General features: G+C 36.2%; 1 protein-coding gene across 5 annotated transcripts in view; it reads right to left on the bottom strand.

The window, feature by feature from the left end:
• LOC113235497 (protein shank) overlaps nucleotides 1–19771 on the bottom strand; it is a 209532-nt gene that overhangs the window by 11562 nt on the left and 178199 nt on the right. For 4 of the 5 annotated variants that reach the window (XM_026471209.1, XM_026471212.1, XM_026471211.1 and 1 more), the window contains 10 exons: nucleotides 16532–16657; nucleotides 14547–14727; nucleotides 10626–10945; nucleotides 9637–9831; nucleotides 9009–9075; nucleotides 7981–8229; nucleotides 6721–6897; nucleotides 6040–6152; nucleotides 4831–4931; nucleotides 2179–2383 (listed from right to left, as the gene is read on the bottom strand). In XM_026471209.1, coding sequence (XP_026326994.1) covers nucleotides 2179–2383; nucleotides 4831–4931; nucleotides 6040–6152; nucleotides 6721–6897; nucleotides 7981–8229; nucleotides 9009–9075; nucleotides 9637–9831; nucleotides 10626–10945; nucleotides 14547–14727; nucleotides 16532–16657 — 1734 coding nt within the window. The remainder of the gene's footprint in view (nucleotides 1–2178; nucleotides 2384–4830; nucleotides 4932–6039; nucleotides 6153–6720; nucleotides 6898–7980; nucleotides 8230–9008; nucleotides 9076–9636; nucleotides 9832–10625; nucleotides 10946–14546; nucleotides 14728–16531; nucleotides 16658–19771) is intronic. The other variant, XM_026471213.1, reaches the window with a different exon arrangement.

The raw sequence follows: 19771 nt of genomic DNA, 5'->3' as shown, positions 1-19771 counted from the left end.
GTAAAGTTTAAATTATACTAACAATCCAGAATTTATTTCTTTTTAAATTTAAAACTACGACCATTGACTTTGACTACGACCAATCAACATCAATATTTTGTAGTGTTTCAAATTAATAATGTGTGAGTTTTGGCGATATCGGTTCTGGTAGTAATCGAGGCTTAAGGCACTTCTTCCATTGTTTTTTTCTTCCGTGCCATATTCCCTGTGTCCGCACGTGAAACTGAAGCGAACCGTTTTTGTTTTTGTTATTGGTGTATTAAGTTTATTACGATGATTTACTACCATAATATTTAATTATTTTATGTGAAATGACTTAACGAGCTTGTTTCAATTATTAATAGGAAGTTCGACAAAGAAAAATTCCTTCGATCCGGATGTCAAAGTCAAAGTCAAAGTCAAAGATTATTTATTCCATAGGTAAAATAAATTTACACTTGAAAACGTCACATTTAAGCTACTGCTCGTTCACTACGCTGACCTCCCTGAGAAGAACGAGCAAGAAACTCTAGGGATTGCTCTTTTCAAATAAACTTAAATGCTATGGAATACACTTTGAATCAAATTTGTGTGGATTCTGGAGCCATGTCGTCTTTCCATACATCTTTATCTTACACGTAGTCTTCAATTTTGTAATATGATTTTTCGATCAAAATATTTTTAATGTAGTTTTTAAACTTAGGAAATGATAAACTTAATATATGCTCCGGAAATGGACTAGACCTCACAAATTTATCTATGTGCTTGTTGATCTTCGTTTTTGCTTTTAACGACTTTTTGCCGTAGCGCCATCTATGAGAAATCTATGAAATTTATTATTGGTGTTTTATTCATTAAACACCGGTTTCCACGCATTGGACAGTTCATAATTGTCACGATTGAACTTAACGTATCACTTTATGATCTCGACATTAGTTTCTTGTGTCATATATAGTGTGTAAGTAACTAGGTACCTGTTTAATATTATTGTGTGGTGTGGTATTGTGTTTTTACAGCTGGAATTTTTCTTTCGTACAGTCGATAATTAAAGAGTCCAAGGAAAGAGTGTTCAAAGTTCGGTGAGGAGAATTTAGGAGAAAAGAATTTTAATTTGGAAAATTTTTAAATATTGGTGAAAAAGACATACAAATACTATCCGCAATAAAAGCAATACTGACTAATTGTATGTAGAGCTACGTAATCTATTTTAACTAAAAAACCTTTATAAATAATTTTTAACTTTTCTGCCATTTGCTCGCAAACATTTTTAATAACTAAAAGTTAAAAAGCTCATTTTTCACAACATTTTTACAACTTTTGATTTAGGCAAAATACGCTCTGCGTCTACCGAACTGGTTGGCGGTATCAACTCAAAACGTGTTTTAAGTAACTTTGATAATTCTTTCCCTGGTCTCTTCAATTATTTGCTTGGTTTGATCGAGTTTCGTTTGCGAAAATTCTGTATAGAAATTCCCTTTCTTGCAGTAAAGACTTGACTATCCGAAGAAATAAAACTTAAAACGACGAGAATCTAAGTTGTTTTTCTAATCATTTTGGGTATACCTGTATGAATATTTCGTGGTGACTGGGAAACAACGCAAGGTACCTAAGTTTTGAAAATAAGATTCAAATTTGTTCTGGATTATTTTGTACCTTTTCCCGTTTTGAACTCGCTTGTTTTAATTTTGTTCCTTGGTGACATAGTACTTACGTCGGGAACAACTCGCTTCTGCCGAGATGCAAACTACTTGGACTTAAGGCTTGAACTTCAAGTCAATTATATTATAACTACCTCGGTGGCCGAACGGTAACCATTCTGGTCTGCCACACAAAGTTCTGGGTTCGATTCCCGGGATGAGAGAAACATTTGTATGGCCTACATTTATTTATCTAGTGAGTTTGGACGTAATTTGTGGTTGTCTATGTGTGTGTCCATGGCACCCGCGATACAGGGTTTCCCTAGTGTGAGGTTATGAGTGTGTGCGTTATTGATATTATTCTTTATTTTTCTCAGTCTGTTGGCTGGCTTGAACTTCACTTACTTATTATTATTATTAATTAAAACCCGGTATTTGTACTATCTGTATCACGCGTGATAAAAAAGTATATGAAAACTTGCTATTCCAATAAGTCACATGAGGACCAAGAACAGTTTGGCCAATAGTACCTAATATGATACATACAGCAATAGTCACTTACCGCAACAAGAAAATCTCCTTTCTTCAATCCAGCTCTATCAGCCACTCCGCCAGCGTCCACATCGTCCAGATACTGCAAACCTGGACAGCGTTCTGAGGGACGTAACTCCATGAGCGGAGACGAGGCCTTGGCACCTCTTAACACGAAGCCGAAACCGCGGCGGGCGCGGTGGAGGATCACTGTACGCGTTTCCATGTTTCCATAGCTTGAGAATAAAAAATAAATAAATTAAATTAGACACTGACTACTTTTATTTTATTTTCAATATTTTTGGAAAACTTAAAGCTAGGTAACAAGAATAGACTAAAGTATAATACACGCCTGACTGGCCAGTGCCTGTATGCTGAGGGCTAATTAAAAGTTTCCACAAATAATTATTTACAGTGATAGAAACAAACTACAAAGTAGTTGCCGACTTAAAGAAAAAAACATAATAAATAAAAATAACGAAATTAAAAACGTTAAACAGATTGGGTAAAACATCTATATCTATGGGTAAAACAAGTGTCTTAAAACATAAAATACTTTCAAAATTTCCTTGTGTGAGAGTTCGTACAGGAGATATAGAGCTCTACTGCTAGTAAAAGTGGTGTTGTAGTGGGTATATCTTTTACTTAAGTTCACAAACTTTTTGGCTCACCACCCACTTAGGCAAGATAATTTTAACGCCCATCACCACGAAAATAAGTGAAAACACGTATTTTTTAAATTAACTTAACAAAAACAAATCACGAGAAAAAAAGATTGTAGTGTAGTTCACAAAGATTTTCAGTTTTTTTTTCAAATGTGCTAGCACCCCCTAGTAGCATCAAGGCCTCCCAATTGCTTCCGAAGCCCCTACGATTCTTCAGCGCCCACTGGGTAGGGACCACTTTGCGAAACTATGGTCTATGTAACAAGTCTGTCACATATTATATACCACAATAACAACACAATATTAACATATTTTATGTAATCGGAAAAAAAGTAAACTACATACTGCAAATTTTTCGAACCTTTTTAAGTACGCCAGTATGTTTGATTTCCATTTTGGATAAATAACCCTTAACTCGTCACTTAGAATGAAGTACTCTAACATTATAGGTCAAAACCTGAACTCAAACTGGACCGCTATAGCTACTGATATATCAAAACTGTAACTAATTTTCCATCAATCGAAGTTTTGAATATACAGTTTGTAAATAATGAAATTGTTATATTGTTTTCTTTGGGCTTCAATGCAAGAGTATCCTGTTCATAAACAAAATAGAGGCAAGAATTCGACCGAATGTATAACCTCATAAAATTCACTGAGTAACAAATTTTATTATTTAATTAGTAAGACGAGGTCCCGGGTCGATTCCCGGTGGTCTAAGTGTTCTAGGAAGTACCCCAGATTGAGTTCCGTTGATCTACTATGTAACATGTTTTCCAAAAGGTTCTGTTTGTGGTTTGACAGTACTGGTTTATTATTGACTTTTATAATTTGACGATTTTGTATCGCTGTGAGATTCATATAGTTTAACCAAATAACTCCACTAGTTTGTTATGATTATTATGATGTATGAGTACGATTAATACACCACGTGATCAAGTCCTGTCCGGTCGATCTTCGTATTTCGATCAAATAGTGGTAGCTGTAAAGTTACCGGCCGAGTGAGAATATTGTAAATCTCTCACGAGGTGTCACCTACGGCGTTGAAAACCGAAAAAAACCAGTACAACAAGACACAGAAGACTTTCGTCAACCTGCTAACTTAACTACTTGGTAAGAGCAGCGCTTCGGTACAGCGTGGTCATAGGTTCAAGTCCTGTAGAGTCAGAGAAATTTTTCTTTGTGTTTGGTCTTAGTATTGGTTACTGTTTAATTGAGCAGCAAGTAAGTAGAAAAGAGTAGCTATACCCCTGAAATTTTGCTTTTGTGGCTGTCAGTGGTATTTATATCATCTCGGAAATCTAAACTTTAGAATAGAATAGACATTTATTGCAACGCCACAAAACAGAGGTATAAAAGCAGCAGAGCTTCTTGTGGAAGAGTACGTCCATTGAAGTACTGCCAACTTACCCATTACTGCTGCCAATTAGTCATGTCAGCATTATTGTGTTCCGGTTTTGAGTATTTTTTAATTTTGTTTATTTATTCTTTTTATTTTGTTTTGTTTGTCTCAGTGTTTGCAATATATACTTTTCGTTTCTTTTTATGATATTAAGTGGCAGGACCAACAAGTCGTGCGCCTGATATAACCTACACGTCTATCTATGACAGTTGTAGTGCCTCTCAGAGCTCTAAACCGCTTAGTTCTGAAGGGCACTGCTTCTACGCCCGTCACCCTGGGACATAATTCGAAAAGTCCCATGTGCCTGTAGTTTCACCAGCACCCTTACCTTTAAAACCGAATCACAGTAACAATCACAATACTGCTTGGCGGTAGAAATAGGTAAGATGGCAGTACTTCCCCGGATGAATTCTTTCACAAGGAGAAAACTTTCCATCACGTAAAGCGTCTGTCTGTTACGTAATAATAGAGAGATAAAATAAATCGAATAGTAGAGCTACTATTAGTTCAAACTTCAGTTCTGGTATATGGGGTCACCTTCATAAAATTCTTTTCGACAATCTCTTCCGTTGGTTCCATAACATTTTTTATAATCCACTTAATAAATTATACTCACGTTTTCTTTATCCTGGGTGCAGTGGCACTATAGGTTTTACTTAGAGCCATCTCTCTCCGACCTGTCACTCGCGAGTGGTGCATCGGGCCCGATGGTAACACCTGGAAAATTATGGTTTGATTCTTAAACTAAGGCATTCAATGTCCCTAACATTTAAAGTCATATACGTCTCTCTGTTGGCAAAACTTTTATCTAAGGAGAAGGTTGGTCTATTGTCTACCACGCTGGCCCAATAGGAATTGGGGAGTTTATACGTATTCGAAGAGTATTTTCAACCTTTTTCTTTCTATTTCTTTCGCTTCTACAATAATCTTTACATTATAGTATTGCATAATAGTCCCGGGTTTGATTCCCGGGACGGAAGAAATATTTGTATGGCCTACATTAATTTCTTTTGTGAGTTTGGGTGTAATTTGTGGTTGTTTATGTGTGTGTCCATGGCACCCGCGATACAGGGTTTCCTTAGTGCAGAACTATAAAAAAAAAGTTTTTTCCAGACATCCGCACCAATTGCCTGGTTTTAAACTAAGGAATTTCCTGTAATATGATACCAGATCAACGGAATTCACTGTGGGGCACATCCCAGATTACCCAGACTAGAACTAATATAGAAAAGTTAATTTCTTAAATTGGTCCTAGTGGGAATCGAACCCGGGAATCCATCCAGAGTCCATAATGTAAACCGTTTAACCGCTGAGGTAATCAAAGTTAATTTCGGGATACTCCGCTATTCTAAAAAGTAATCTATAATGATCGTATTAGATTAAATCTTCATCATATTGAGCATTATGAATTCTTCTTATTCTTTCCGTCCCAAGTATTTATCCACGATGAATGCGTTATCCGTGAAAGAACGTGACTAAGGGACATATTAAGTACGGAGAAACTGACATAAATAATGTGTTTTATGATTCCATCTATCTTTGTTTTGGACAACCTGCGTCTGAAATAACTGACGTTACTCGAAGTACATTCTGACTAGGATATGAAACTATTTTTCCGGATTTAAATCGCGTATATTTGTTTTTTCAAATAAACCGACGTTTCGAGTCCTTTACAGGTCCTGTAACCTGACACTTCGGTTTGTGTCAAACGAACCGAAACCAAATATGCGCGATTTAAATCCGGAAAAATAGTTTCATTTCCCATGTGTAACAATTGCGAAAACCTAAGAATTCGATATACATTATTCAAAACGGATGATCGTACCTGATGTAAGTGTCGAAGCCGTACCTCCTGCACGCAGTGTATTGGAAAGAAACCAGTTGCCCCTGAGCCCCTCACTGTTCCTTCTAGAAGACCATCGTCAGTCGCTCCTGTGACTGGAACCATAATATTATTGTAAGGGAAAGTTTCCTTATCACGTATCACCTTATTGCTAGTACGTTTACTTACTAACTAAAATCCAAAATCAGGTGAAGTTTATGAAACATCTGTTATTATAATGTTGATACGTATAATTAATATGAGTCATGGTTGAATGAGACGGTAACTGTTTACTTTTGAATTGTTAGTTCCAAAACTGACGTACCCTCTGTATGGAATAAATAGGTAATAAATAATACATGAATATGTTTTTACACATTTATGTTAATGAAAACATGATACGAATCAGTATGTATCCATCATGTATTGTTACGCAGCGCCTTTATATATGATATTTCGTATATTAAACAGCATGACATATTATCATTTTTGCGGCAAAAAGAAGGTTGAACGTAGCTGAACTAGGATTCTCCAAGACATGACGATGAAGAACATTAAATACCTATCTCTTGAATAATCTGTTGCTATCTATGGAAAGATCGTATCATCCCTTTCTCAATTTGGAATCACATTAATCTTGATTGCATCCTAAAGTGTGAGCAAGAATGTGCAACCAAGGGTCACCTTCAACAATATCGCCCTGGTTGAGACGTATGTGCTTCGGCGCCGTAGGCTCGTATGGCTGTAGGCAAACGGCGGTGGCTCCAGCTGTCTGCAGGGAGCAGGTGGTAGTATCTGAGTTGCTGGTCCCAACGCCGCTGGAGTCCGAGATGATGTCGCTAGTGTCGCCCGCGCTTTTATCTGTTAACATCCACGCTTTGGGAATCAACTGGAATTGATGATCCTTTGATGGTACAATACCGAAGATCGGAGAAATGAAATTTTTTCCCTTGTATATACGTTCTGAACTGGTTTTTTCCATAACTATATGGATGACGCATTTGCGTTAATTTAGACGTTTTCAGTTTGAATGGCAGTTGCAATTGTAAACAGCCACAAAAATACTTCGAAAACTACACGATTTCCACATTCGTGTAATTATGGAATAAGCTATAGGCATAATCAAAAGATTGATATAATACTTTTTTTTTTAATCCATATATTTTATTATATCAAAAGTAATTTGTATGAGACAAGTGATCAAAATGTACACGTAACGTAACCAGTAAGATTGGTTGCAATCGTCAGAATACTTACACAGCGTAAAAGGATGCCTACAAAGTAGAAACATACCTAACGTCTCTTCCTTAGACACACTAACGTAACTAATCAATACAGTTATTTCATCTTTAAAGAGCACTAAGGTTATATAAGGGTTAGGAATTGGACGTCTAACATCATACATCTAAGAAAAAGGGGTCAATTTCATTGAAAATAACGAAGCGAAGAAGCGTGTGAAACATCTAAGTAACAATAAGGCACATAAAACATGCATCTGAATGACGTGATCGTGATATTCGTGAGAAGACTCGTGATATGGTGATGGTTGTTTCTCCGTGAGTTTGGTTAGTGCTCAGACTTGCACCAATGAATTTTCGGGGTCACATTTCGGTGCAATGTTTCACTGTAACTTTCAATAGCGCTCTTTTTTTACAAGAGAGAAATATTGAAGAACTCAAAACAAGGCAATGAGCGTTCTTCAAATAAAATGTTATTCTGTGTAGGTACCTACTCTGAAATTTGAATAAAAGGATGATACATTATCGATCTATAGTAATATCAGCGCCATCTATGGACAATACTGTAAATCTGTATAGTAATAATATTATATGTACCGACTCAATTGAAATAATTTTAAAACGTAAATTTCCTCAATATTTCTCTCTTAATTTTTGATGGCGCCATCTCTCGGTTAAAGTACGAAACATCAGCGATCTATGTTACCTGTCAAAATGCTGGCGTCATCCTCATGGCTAGGATGACTGGCATCGCTGATGCTTGAAGAAGCAGATGAGAAGGGTCTTTCGAGACTGCATGGTGACGCAGCCGGACCTTGGCGACGGAGGAGGGCGTCGAATTCAGCTGGGATTCTGGTAGATGAGGCGAGAGAAGACCGGTCTCCTGCGGTCCACCAACCACCCCATGCAGCTGAGCGGCGTTTTGGGTTGTACCGGGGAGGCCCACGGAATGGCACTGAAATGGTTCCATTAGCAACCGAAAAAACTCAAGTAAAAACGTGCATTAAATAAAATTTTGTTAACAAAATTAGATTCTTAATTCATATTTTTAGGGCTACAGAATCATATTCACTCAGCCCTGTTTCAAATTCGTTTTTAAGATTCTTCGATAATAAGTTCATTAAATGTAAAATTTGTTTTATAGCTTGATGAGCATCCAAATTAAATAAGACAAAACAAACCAACAAACCGTACAATACAATACAAATAAATAGAAAATGTGCATTAACCCAACCTGTGATATAAACTATAAACTAAATTGGCATAGATTATTAAAAAAATAACTGTTAATTTTACAATAAATACCATAACCCTAAACTTAATTATTATAATAATAATTAAATACTTCAGTGTAAGTGTTGAAACATTTATTATAGCATTCATAGTATGTGTGTAATTATTTATGAAAATGGCTATGTTTTACTATGATAAATCCCATTATTACAACCATCACCATTATGCAATGACTTAAGCGATGTAAATAGCCTAAAAATATATAAAAGGATGATGAGTGCAGACTTATAATAATATTTTACTCTATGATACGAAATTTTAATTAAATAAAAAGCCGCAGCTTGAAGTTTACTTACATACGTATAGTACAAAAATATACCTAAATAAAATTAATGAATGGTTAGAGTTAGTAATAAATTGATATAGTACATTTTTGTTTAGTTACAATATAAAAAGCGGCAGCGCAAGCCATGCAATTTACAACTTTCATAAAAAACTTACCGATTTCTTCTGACTTGTAATTCTTTATAACTTCGGCTAGTTCTAAGTTTCCTGCTATGACTGCAACCTGCAATCATTGCGATGATGAGTCCGTTAGGTGATATCCACAATGAGATTTTTAATAACGTAAGACACAATGATCCCATTAAGTATAATTTCTTCCGTGTTTCGACTAGTTAATATGGACTATTTGTTTTATCATGGACGCGTCGACGACGTGCGAGCTGTATGACTGATACATAAGAAACTTTGTACAGTATCAACTTATAAATATTATGGCGACCCGTATACAATTCTCTAACTTTTGTAATATAATATAAACTAACAATTGTTGATTTTAAAAAGGAACAGTCCCATATCTTCTACTTAGTTTTGATTATAGTGCCCTCCCTACGCAATCTTTTGGCTATACAGGAAGGGCACTATTTTCTGACCGGTACCTTATTAGTCAGGTGTTGACCCCAAATCAGCCCGTTGATATAGACTTCATCCGGTTCTCAAAGGACTAGTGCCGTACAGCACCCTCCCTATTACCCAGATAGGTAACGGAGCTGTCGGCTCGCTCACATCCCGACGTCGAAGCGTCTTTCCAGTTCCAAAAAGGAACACGTGAAACAAAAGCTAGTACCTGGTAAGGTGTTTGATTCGCAAAGTTCAGGGCCTCCTTATCGCACCCACGGAACAGCAGCTGTCTAGCGCAGGAGTCTTGTCCATTGACGGCGCAGACGTGCAGCGGGGTGTTCCCGGACGCGTTTCGACCATTCATATCAGCACCGTAAAAGAGCAAGTGATCTAGGTGTTGGATTAGACCGTTGCGACATGCCTGGAAATAAAAAGATTTATTTAGTAACAAACATACGGATTGACAAAGATTATAACAATATTATTGAAGACTACGTGACTTGAATAGAGAGACTTTTGAATTTTTTTGTTTAAACTGAATAATAGACTTGATAAATGCTCTTGACCACTACCTAGTCCTGAAGCAAAGACAGGGTCTATGATGGGACGAGCTCGTCCAGAAGATGCTTATGCAGTCGCCCCTTAAAGGTATTAGGGTTGTAGGTGCTCGGCAACACAATCAATCGTAAGCTTAAGAAGAAAAGCTAGCTAGTTAATGAGCTAAAACAGCTAAAGCGATTAGGAATTGGTTCAGATAGGATGTTCAGGATAGGAGATATGGAGACTTAACCAAGCCACCGCCGTATAAGTAGCAAAGTATCTAACTTGTTTTTATCTCTGATTTATGGACTACCAATACTGTGAAGCTGAAGCGCAGATGAACTTGGTTGGAAAAAGTCTAACGACGGAAAGAAGTAGGTTAGATAACGGTGGATCTGGTAGACAAATTGAAGAAAGTTCACTTATGAAGTCAAATCTAGGATGAACTGCTAGATGGATGGAATTCTTGGGTTTTTGCGGTTACTCTCTTATTGAAAATGAAATGTTTTCCGAATCTATCTGCAGTTTGTTAGTTTTTTCATGGTCTCATGGTCAATCAGCCGTGATCATGGGATTCGAAAAGAACTCGCAATGTTAGTTTGTTTGAAAGAGAAATGAAAAAGGAAACTTTCAGATTTGTGTATAGTATAGAGATAATAAGAGACTGAGCCTGACCTGATGCACTTCCTGCCATCCCTGTAAATCCGTAGCTCCAATAGTCGCATGATCATGCAACAACGTTTCACATAGCAGCGGGTCTGTCTTACAAGTCACAGAGAGGTACAGGGGTGTTAAACCTTTCCCGTCTTTATAATTTGGCGAAGCGCCAAGATCGAGGAGTGTTTTCACAGATTCAAGAGAGTTTTTTTCAACAGCGCGGTGCATGGCAGTGCTGCCATCTTTGGTCCGGTAGTCGAGTAGTGCTCCGCCGTTAACGAGCGCGATGAGAACTTTGCCCGGTGTTTTTAGACCGGCTGCGATTGTTAGTGGAGTGTCTGAAATAAAAAAAGTTAGTTGATTTTTTTGAGATTTTATTTTATTTAAAAGACTTAATGTATACATTGCCAGGTAAAAAATATTCTGCGAATATTTTCTGCGAAAATATTTTGCGAATATTTTTTAAAATTATAAAAAAAATATCTAATTTCTTAAGGAGACGTTCCTCGACATAACATTTCCTCAAAATAAAAACAACCTTGTACATACACAAAAAAGAAGAAATGAAGGTACATAATTCCGAACCTCATCCTATGCCAATAAAAATGTAATAAACTACCAGAACATTTTAAAACAGAATGAAAAGAATAAAATAATAATAAACAATAATAATAAATAATATTTATTATAATAATTTATTTATAATAAATAATAAACATAATAAATAAAATTGAAAAACAGAATAAAAAAATTAGGAATTCATAAATATATTGAAAAAAAATAATTCTATGAGTTATTACGATGTGGTCGAGTATTTCAATAATATAATATTACATTACATTACAATAATACAATAAGCAATAATATTACACGTAATTTTTTGTGTAGGTACTATATATAATGGCAACGGCATTGTGTGATACATTTATCGGTTGTCGGTTGTGCAGTAAGAGAGCGTTGCGAGAGCGAAAGATAATGTAGTATCAGGATAGAGACGAAATGGTTCGCTCATGTAGAAAGAATTAATGTTCAAATTTATAGAACGAATTTGGATAGAGGCATGGGGAGAGGTAGACTTCAGCGTATCTACATATATCAATCAGACTGGGGACGTCCTTAAAAAGGTCAGGTTGAAAGTGTCAAGAACAAACGAGCATGTATGAAGGGATTGGTGGGGTGGAGTGGAGGTGGCGAAAGACGCTTGTCAGGAGCACAGTAGATGAAGGTCCCTAGTCTTTGCCTACCCCGGTGGGAGACAGGCGTGATGATATGTATGTATATACGTTGGCAGTAAACATGTAAAAATAATATATCAGATTTCGTATCTCCTAAAAAATGTAAAATAATGATTCTAATCCTCTTTCCAATTCCTACACGTGATAGTGTATCGGTAGGTATGTACGTATGTACTTATGTCTTATTTATACGCTGATTATCATTATAAAAGAATGAGTTATTGTCTACAGAGATACAATGTCGACGGATACATAATTAATTACGCATATAATTCCTTCAAGGTTGAAATTTATCTTAGCTTAGTCAGGCACTGAAGAGGCCTCGTATTTCTAACGTACAAGTTGCTTGTAGATATCTTGGATCAATATTATAAATACGAAAGTAGCTCTGTCTGTTATGGTTCCATACCTAAATCACAAGAAATTTGATGAATTTTGGATATAGAAATAGATGGGACCTAGGAGAAGGACATAAGCTACTTTTTGTCACAAAAATAAATCTTAAAGGTGATGAAGTTCGCATTAAGAACCAATCACTTTTCAAGTAAGTAGTATAGTAGGCTGGCTACTCGAAGTACGTATTCTACGCAGACGAAATCGCGGGTGAAATATTTTTTTTGGTAAAAAATATCGTAATTCTGGGTGCCAAAAAATTGTTTTAGGTATACCACATGAAACAAAATTATGTTTAAGTGAAATTTTATTGCTCATCTATTCATTCTATTTATAAGCATAAATTCGTTTGTAGAATCTTTAAGCCTCTTTCTGGAAAAGTTGGAATTTTGCAAATGTGGCTTTATTACACTAAGGGTGAAATTTGTATAGAGATTTACTAACCTAGAATGATAAATATTTTGGTCAAAGAATGAGAAATTATTTAGTACTTTTCTTCTGCAATGATTTGCCTGTTGAAGAAAATAATGTCTATACCTTCTATAATTAGATCGATCGATTTCTATTTCGTTTCGTTATTTAAAAAGAAAACGAAATAGAAATTATTATTAACAAATCATGGATATGTGAAGAACGCCTAAGTATTTTGTCAGACGGTACAAAATACTTAGTGATAGACCTAACTACATATCATACTACATGTGTATGATATGTAGTTAGGCATAGATATGTTACCTATTAAACATTAGAGTGTGTCTCCGCCAACAAATTGTCATGCAGTTTGGCGGGCTTTGAATTCGTTGCGAAGTGCTTTTTTTAAAAAATAGAGCTTGTAAAGATTTAAGGCTAAAATGTCGTATGTGAGTGCAATGTTATATATTTTAAAACAGCGTCTATAATTTTTGAGTTTGGAGTAAAGAGGTTTTGATTCGTATTGTATATTTTCATACGAAATATTATTTATTAACAAAAATACGAGTTTATCAAGTTAATAACGTAAAAAGATACATTTTATCTTACGTTGCACATTAGATATTAAAGAAATCTATCCAGCCATTATAATTTTACTTTGGAAAACAAATTATTTCTTTTGAAAAACTAAAAAAAATATATTTCCTGGACAACAGCCGAAAGATTATTGTTCTGAAATTACAAAACACTGTATTTAACCTTGCAGTGCTTTGGTTTGGCACGATAAAGTTTTAGATTGCCAATGTACATATAGCTTATAAAATTGTAAGCTTAAAAAGACCGTTTTTTCAGCGTGAACTGAGATTTCTCAATTAGTTTTATGGTAGGAAATGAAACTATTTTTCCGGATTTAAATCGCGTATATTTGTTTTTTCAAACAAATCGTAAGCCTTCGAAGATACTGATCCTCTAGTGTCCCCTACGATGTAAGTAGACGGCGATTGGATGGCACATTAAATTAATATTATTATCAACATGTTCATCGCCAGCTAGCATTTTGAAAAATGTTCAAAAAATGACATTGTCTTATATTTGTTTTGTTTGTGTATTCTTTATATAACTTTTTTGATCTCATTTGTATATATGTATATAAGTCAACCGTGACCATGGGACCTGTAAAGGGCCCGAAGCGTCCGTTTGTTTGAAAAAACAAATATACGCGATTTAAATCCGGAAAAATAGTTTCATTTCCTATGTGTAACAATCACGAAAACCTAACAACCCGATGTGTATATAAGGTTTTTCGCGATATTTCATTGTTTGGTTCTATTTTGGTATCTTTTTTAGTTCCGGACGTTTCAACCCGACGTGGCTTAATGTAATAATTAAGTATTACGTTTAGGCCACGCCGGTCGCAATACTGTATACTAAAAATGACATACGTCTTTTGATTATAGATTGACATTTCACATTACCAATTTTTTTTGCTTACTTTGTAACTTTTGAATTCAATTTGGAATTTGTATTGTAATAACAAATTTTGCGTTGACCGATTGTATAGTTTCAAATTTTTAGAAATTTTTTTGATTCGAAATATTTTTTTTTTCTCTAAGTCTAGAAAAGTAGGTATGTCATAAAAAATTCCAAAAATCAAGTAGAAACAAAGTAACGAACCTGCTAAACGTCTGTAAAGAAACAATAGAAAATCTCTGCCGCGCCGGTTAGTTTATAAGGTTAAATACGTAGCGTTTGCCACCTGTGGCGGGAACGAGCATCGCGAAGTTAGGTATGTCATGCCGGTAATTTTAAGCCCCCAAGGCTCCTATAGGTAGATGAGCTGCCGGTCATTTTGACCCACTGCGCGATAGACGTGTTAACAATTATATCAACAACTCCTTACCTCCAGTTTCCTGGCAATGGAAGTTAGGATCAAGACCCTTAGCGCAAGCCTTGGTGATCTTGTCGACCTGCGCGTGCGTTACGTGCTCGAGGAACCGGCGCAGGTTGGCACGTGAATGCAGTGCCTTTAAGGTCTTCTCGTCTAATTTTAACATTTTGTAGACTCGACGTTTGTATTTTAACTGGAAAGAAAATCAGTAATTAAGTTTATGCAATCGGCACGACTACGCAAGTTATTGTGAACGCCTGGACCGACTAAGAGCTAGGAACGGCTCAATTTTCTAGAGGGCACGTAATAGACGACTATCACAAAAAAATATTAACAGTCCTAAAACTTTTTTTATATATAATACCAAGTGACGGGTCGAACAAGTCGTGCACCTGGTAGTAACGTTGCAGTGTTACCCAGAGCTTTAAATCATAAAGACCTGGAAGCACCGCCGCTGCGCCCGTCACCCTGAGACATAAGTTGAGAAGTCTCATGTGCCTGTAATTTCACCAGCACCCTTACCCTTCACAACCGGAACGCTGTAATGTGACCATTACTGGTTGGCGTTAGAAATAGGTAAAGTGGCTGTACTTCCCTGGACGAGCTCTTTCACAGGAGCTCTACTGCTACTAAATGTTAACAGTCCTAAAACTTCTTATTTTAGTGAAGGTAAAGAAATATACATTGACCTCCGTGGTCGAATGTTTGCACACCGGTTTCCATGGTGTCGCCATTTCTGAGGTCCCGGGTTTCAACCCCTGCCGGATCAATGTGGAAAGCTCACTTTTGTATATTGTCTCGGGTATGGGCGTCTTAACAAATTAAATTAAGAAATTAAGAGACGCGTGAAGCGAATGAAGCTTCATAGTCTTAGAAAGTACACTGTTTTTTTATTTGTTTGAATATTACTGATTTGACAGTAATTGTTTCGGATAGATGATGGACGGGGGAAGGGAGTAGACCCCCTGGGTGTTTGTGGTACTGTCGTTGTTTCTGGTTTCCATAACACAAGTACTTTAGTTACTTACTTTGGGATCCGAGTAACGTATGGACAGCCTTGGCCAAAAGTATTGAGCACTTATGATAACTTATAGTTTTTTGGAGAATATCAAATTGAAATATTGAAACAAATACATGTTCGGTTTCTTTTAGGCATATTGCTAACAACATCGTTAATGTACTAAATCAAAACGCATAAGATCACTGGATATGATCCAATTAGCGACAGTAGCGAACTGACGAATGAATAGGTACTAAATGGTAAAATGACAAATTTTATTTCACCAGAGTGTTTTATAGCTCGGTGCGGTATGGGGGACATTATTTTTAAACGCCGCCTTCGCCTTTTGGATGTCGAAAAAATAATGCTTAAACCATAGCGTCTGTTTTCTGCAATATTTGTTGTGCTCGTTCAGAATTCTTAGGGTGCGATGTACACTTGCGCGCAGCAGTACCTCTACTATGAATTTACAGAGACAGTAAAGTTCTGAATAGCGTTTTTTTATAATACCAAGTGATGGGACGAACACGTTATGCGCCAGGTGGTAAGCGACACGACTGTCCATAACAGTTGCAGTGCCACTCAGACATTTCCACTATGAGCTACTGCGCCTGTCACCCAGAGACATACGTTGATAAGTCCCATGTGCCTGTAATTTCACCAGCGCCCTTACCCTTCATAACTGTAACGCGGCATTACTGCATGGCAGTAGAAATAGATAAAGTGGCAGTACTTTCCTGGACGAACTCTTTCACAAAGAGCTCTTCTGCTACTAATCGTAGATTGCGTTGTACGGCAAATGTACAATGCCCCTAGCGGTCACAGGCGAAAGTAACATTTTGTATAAAGATATTACGCGGCCGCTAACGACAACTGTCGCTGTCAACTCATGGTAGAGGAACAGAATTATCGAATTTGCCATAAATTGGCCGACTAACAAATTAATTTAGAAGATGCCAATCAATCGTCCAGTTAATCGTTAGGCACTATTATTCACCTCGAGATATCCAACGGGTCCATTGAAGGGGTAGTCGCCGAGGCGGCGTTCTTCGTCGAGGAACTTTCCCGCCTTGCCGTTGACGGGCGGGCAGAACAAACCATAGTTGAAGCTCTCTTTTAGTTCCTGGAAAAAAAATGTCATTATAAATAAGGTCTACATAAAAATGACAGACAAAAATATATAACACAGGAACATAAGCGAGATTCTGATCTCACTATACTCGTCAGTCGTCATCACGGGACACATATACCACATATATTTAGTGTTAGTTTTATTTGAGCTAGTCGATACGTGAAATATAACTCTCGCATTAAAACGTAGCTAGAGTTACCAAAAGGGCAAGGTCTAAAAATAGCTTAAACTCTCACCTTTTAGTCTACGTGATATACGTAATTTCGGATGATGTTATTTAAGGCTAAATTTGTTGTGTCGATTTGGATAAATAAAGTGCCATTATTATTTTTTACCCGTTTTTAAAAAGGAGAAGGTTCTCAATTCGACTATGTTTTTTTTGTACGTATGTGAACTGATTTTGATGGTTCTGTTTTGTTAGAAAGAGGATACTTCAGAAGTGGTCCCATTTAAATTTGGAGAAAATGTTCCACGTCTAAGGGTGGCAAATGAATGAGGTGGGATGAATGACTTTTCAGGTCGGTTTTTTATTTATCAACTAGGCGGAGAATTACTGTTATAACCAAGATTGTACTGGACGAATTTTGAACGTAATTACATGTAGATACAACAGGTTTATCTAAAACTTAATACGCCGTGCAAATATGCGACCACCGCAAGGATCAGTTAGTAATTTGACGCCCTGTGCACGGTAGAAAAAGACAATGAAGTGCCTTAAGACTCGATTATTATAAGAACTGCTGTCGCCAAAACTCACACATTCATAATTTAAAATACTCTGAAATTTTGATAATGGTTTGTCGATTGGTGATAACAAAATATGGACTGTTAATATAATTTAAACTTTACCCTGTTAGTATATCGTTGAAAGTTCAATACGTATGTTATTGCAAGATACGACGTTTTGGTTTTGTGTCGAAATTTCAATCAATGTGCTGTCATCTAACGGTCAATAGTTGAACGACGACAAATTTGAAATGTTTGCTGAGTTCTCCAATAAAAAAGCGAACATATTGCAGCGGTATAAGGTTTACTGTCATTTCTTGTAACAAAAAAAAGTATTACGATAAATAGAAAATCGAAAATTTATTAAAATTAATTAAAATAAGACATAATGATGACATGAAACATAACCATAGATAATATTACAAGTGCCACTATCTTTTTTGCACTCCAAAGAAGCAGAATAAGATTTTTTACGATTTTCGAAGTTTTGTGCGCGTTAATTGACACATAATGTACAAAGCGAAACAAGTTAAGCCAATTTAAAAACAAAGTAGGTAATGTTATTACCTATAACTAAAGAATTATATAAACTGGTCTTATTACACAATCTCTATTATGAAGAATAAATCAATAGCCCTATTAAAACTACTTCCTTAAACAGTCAAGTTTGCATATTAAATTGGTTGTTTTTTTCCGTAGGTAGTTTTGTGATCTAATGATTGTGCGCAAAGAGTTTTCATAAATGAAATCCTGCGAGGCCCTGGGTGTTATAAAAGTGGTGCAAAACATTCGATTATATAAGTCTTATCAGTAAACTTAAGATTCACTCATCACTTGGTATTTATTATTAAAAAAAAACTCTGATATGATGGCTATGCTGTTGACATAAATGCCAACAGAAGACAGTCTTAAAATGATGTTAGCTATGTTTGTATCGCACTCTGCGTAGGTATGCGATTCTTGATTTAACTTTTTTTTGGAAGAAAATTGCTGAAATGAATAAAGAACCAATCAATCGCCGTAGTGCAATTTCCTATAAGTAATCGATTCGTCTTAATTACGACACGAGTTAACGTATTACTTAGTAATATCGAGTTTGTAATCGATAATGAGTACAGCACGAGTATAATAAATCAAGGTTGGTAAGGTTCAGAAGGAAGTATCTGCAACAAACATATAGAGAAATTCGTATGGTGTGCTGGCTGTAGGTCAGCTGGTAAGGGCAGTAGCCCCGGTATGCCAAACAGACTGTTCGAGTCTAGTAAGATCGAAGGAATTGTTAGTGTTGTTCGATTTTTGTAGCAATAATATTAAATGAGCACTTTACAATACAAGTACCTAAGTTTTTTCATGATATTACGTGTCGGGACGAACAAGTCGTGCGCCTGGTGGTAAGCGACACGCTAGACAAAGCGTGAAACACACAGAGCGAATGCGGGTCGGGCGCTAGTCGGGTAGGGACCGCGGCGGGTTTAATTCCGTGTATTACGTAGTAGACGCGTTTGTTGTGTTTCACGCTTAACTTAATTTGCAGTGCTATTCAGAGCTTTAAAACACAAAGATCTGAGGGGTACTGCCACTGCGCCCGTCACCCTGAGACATAAGTTGATAAGTCTCATGTGCCTGTAATTTCACCAGCACCCTTACGCTTCAAAACCGGAACAAAGTAATGCTTACATTACTGCTTGGCCGCAGAAATAGGTAAGGTAGCAGTACTTCCCCAGACAAACTCTTTCAAAAGGAGCAAACTTTCCATCACGTAAAGCGTCTGTCTGTTACATAATACGCATAACAAATGTGAAACAAAGAACACAGAGGAATAAACAATATGCATAAAGTTCTATTTATTTGTTATTTATTACACCCATAAAAATATTGAATTATGTAACATAATTAGCTGTCAAAGCTGCAGCCGTAAGGCAAATTAAACAATATGGCTTCCAGGCAATTGACTGCGTAAGATCTTCAAAGATCCTGCAGTTTATAGTGATTAGCTCCGTTTATCTATCATAGAAAAGTAAGCGCCGCGGCGTGTCAAGACGAATAATTAATATTGGTTATTATATAAAACATCTCATCATCGCGCCGCCTTCATAAATAATGAAGCTTAATAACACTTCGGATTTCTGTAAGAAAACCTTAACTAAATGTTGATATTTACGCCCAACTTCAAAACTAAATTTAACCTCCCCTTTTCAATGGCGGTAAAAAATCAGAACATATAATATAGAAAAATATTTCTTATTATTATAAATAGCTTCTATTTTGTAAAAATAATTCATAATATAGTTTTAAAAGTACAGTAAGAGAAGTAGTTTTTACATTTTATCGTCTCTTCATGATGTCGTAAATTTGATTTAGCGATCTTGGTTTTTTTTT

The sequence above is a fragment of the Hyposmocoma kahamanoa genome, unplaced genomic scaffold, assembly GCF_003589595.1.
Source record: "Hyposmocoma kahamanoa isolate Upper Pololo Valley unplaced genomic scaffold, ASM358959v1 87, whole genome shotgun sequence".
Classification (NCBI taxonomy): Eukaryota; Metazoa; Arthropoda; class Insecta; order Lepidoptera; family Cosmopterigidae; genus Hyposmocoma; species Hyposmocoma kahamanoa.
Note: the sequence above shows the minus strand (reverse complement) of the source record. Positions and strands in the feature narration are given on the sequence as shown.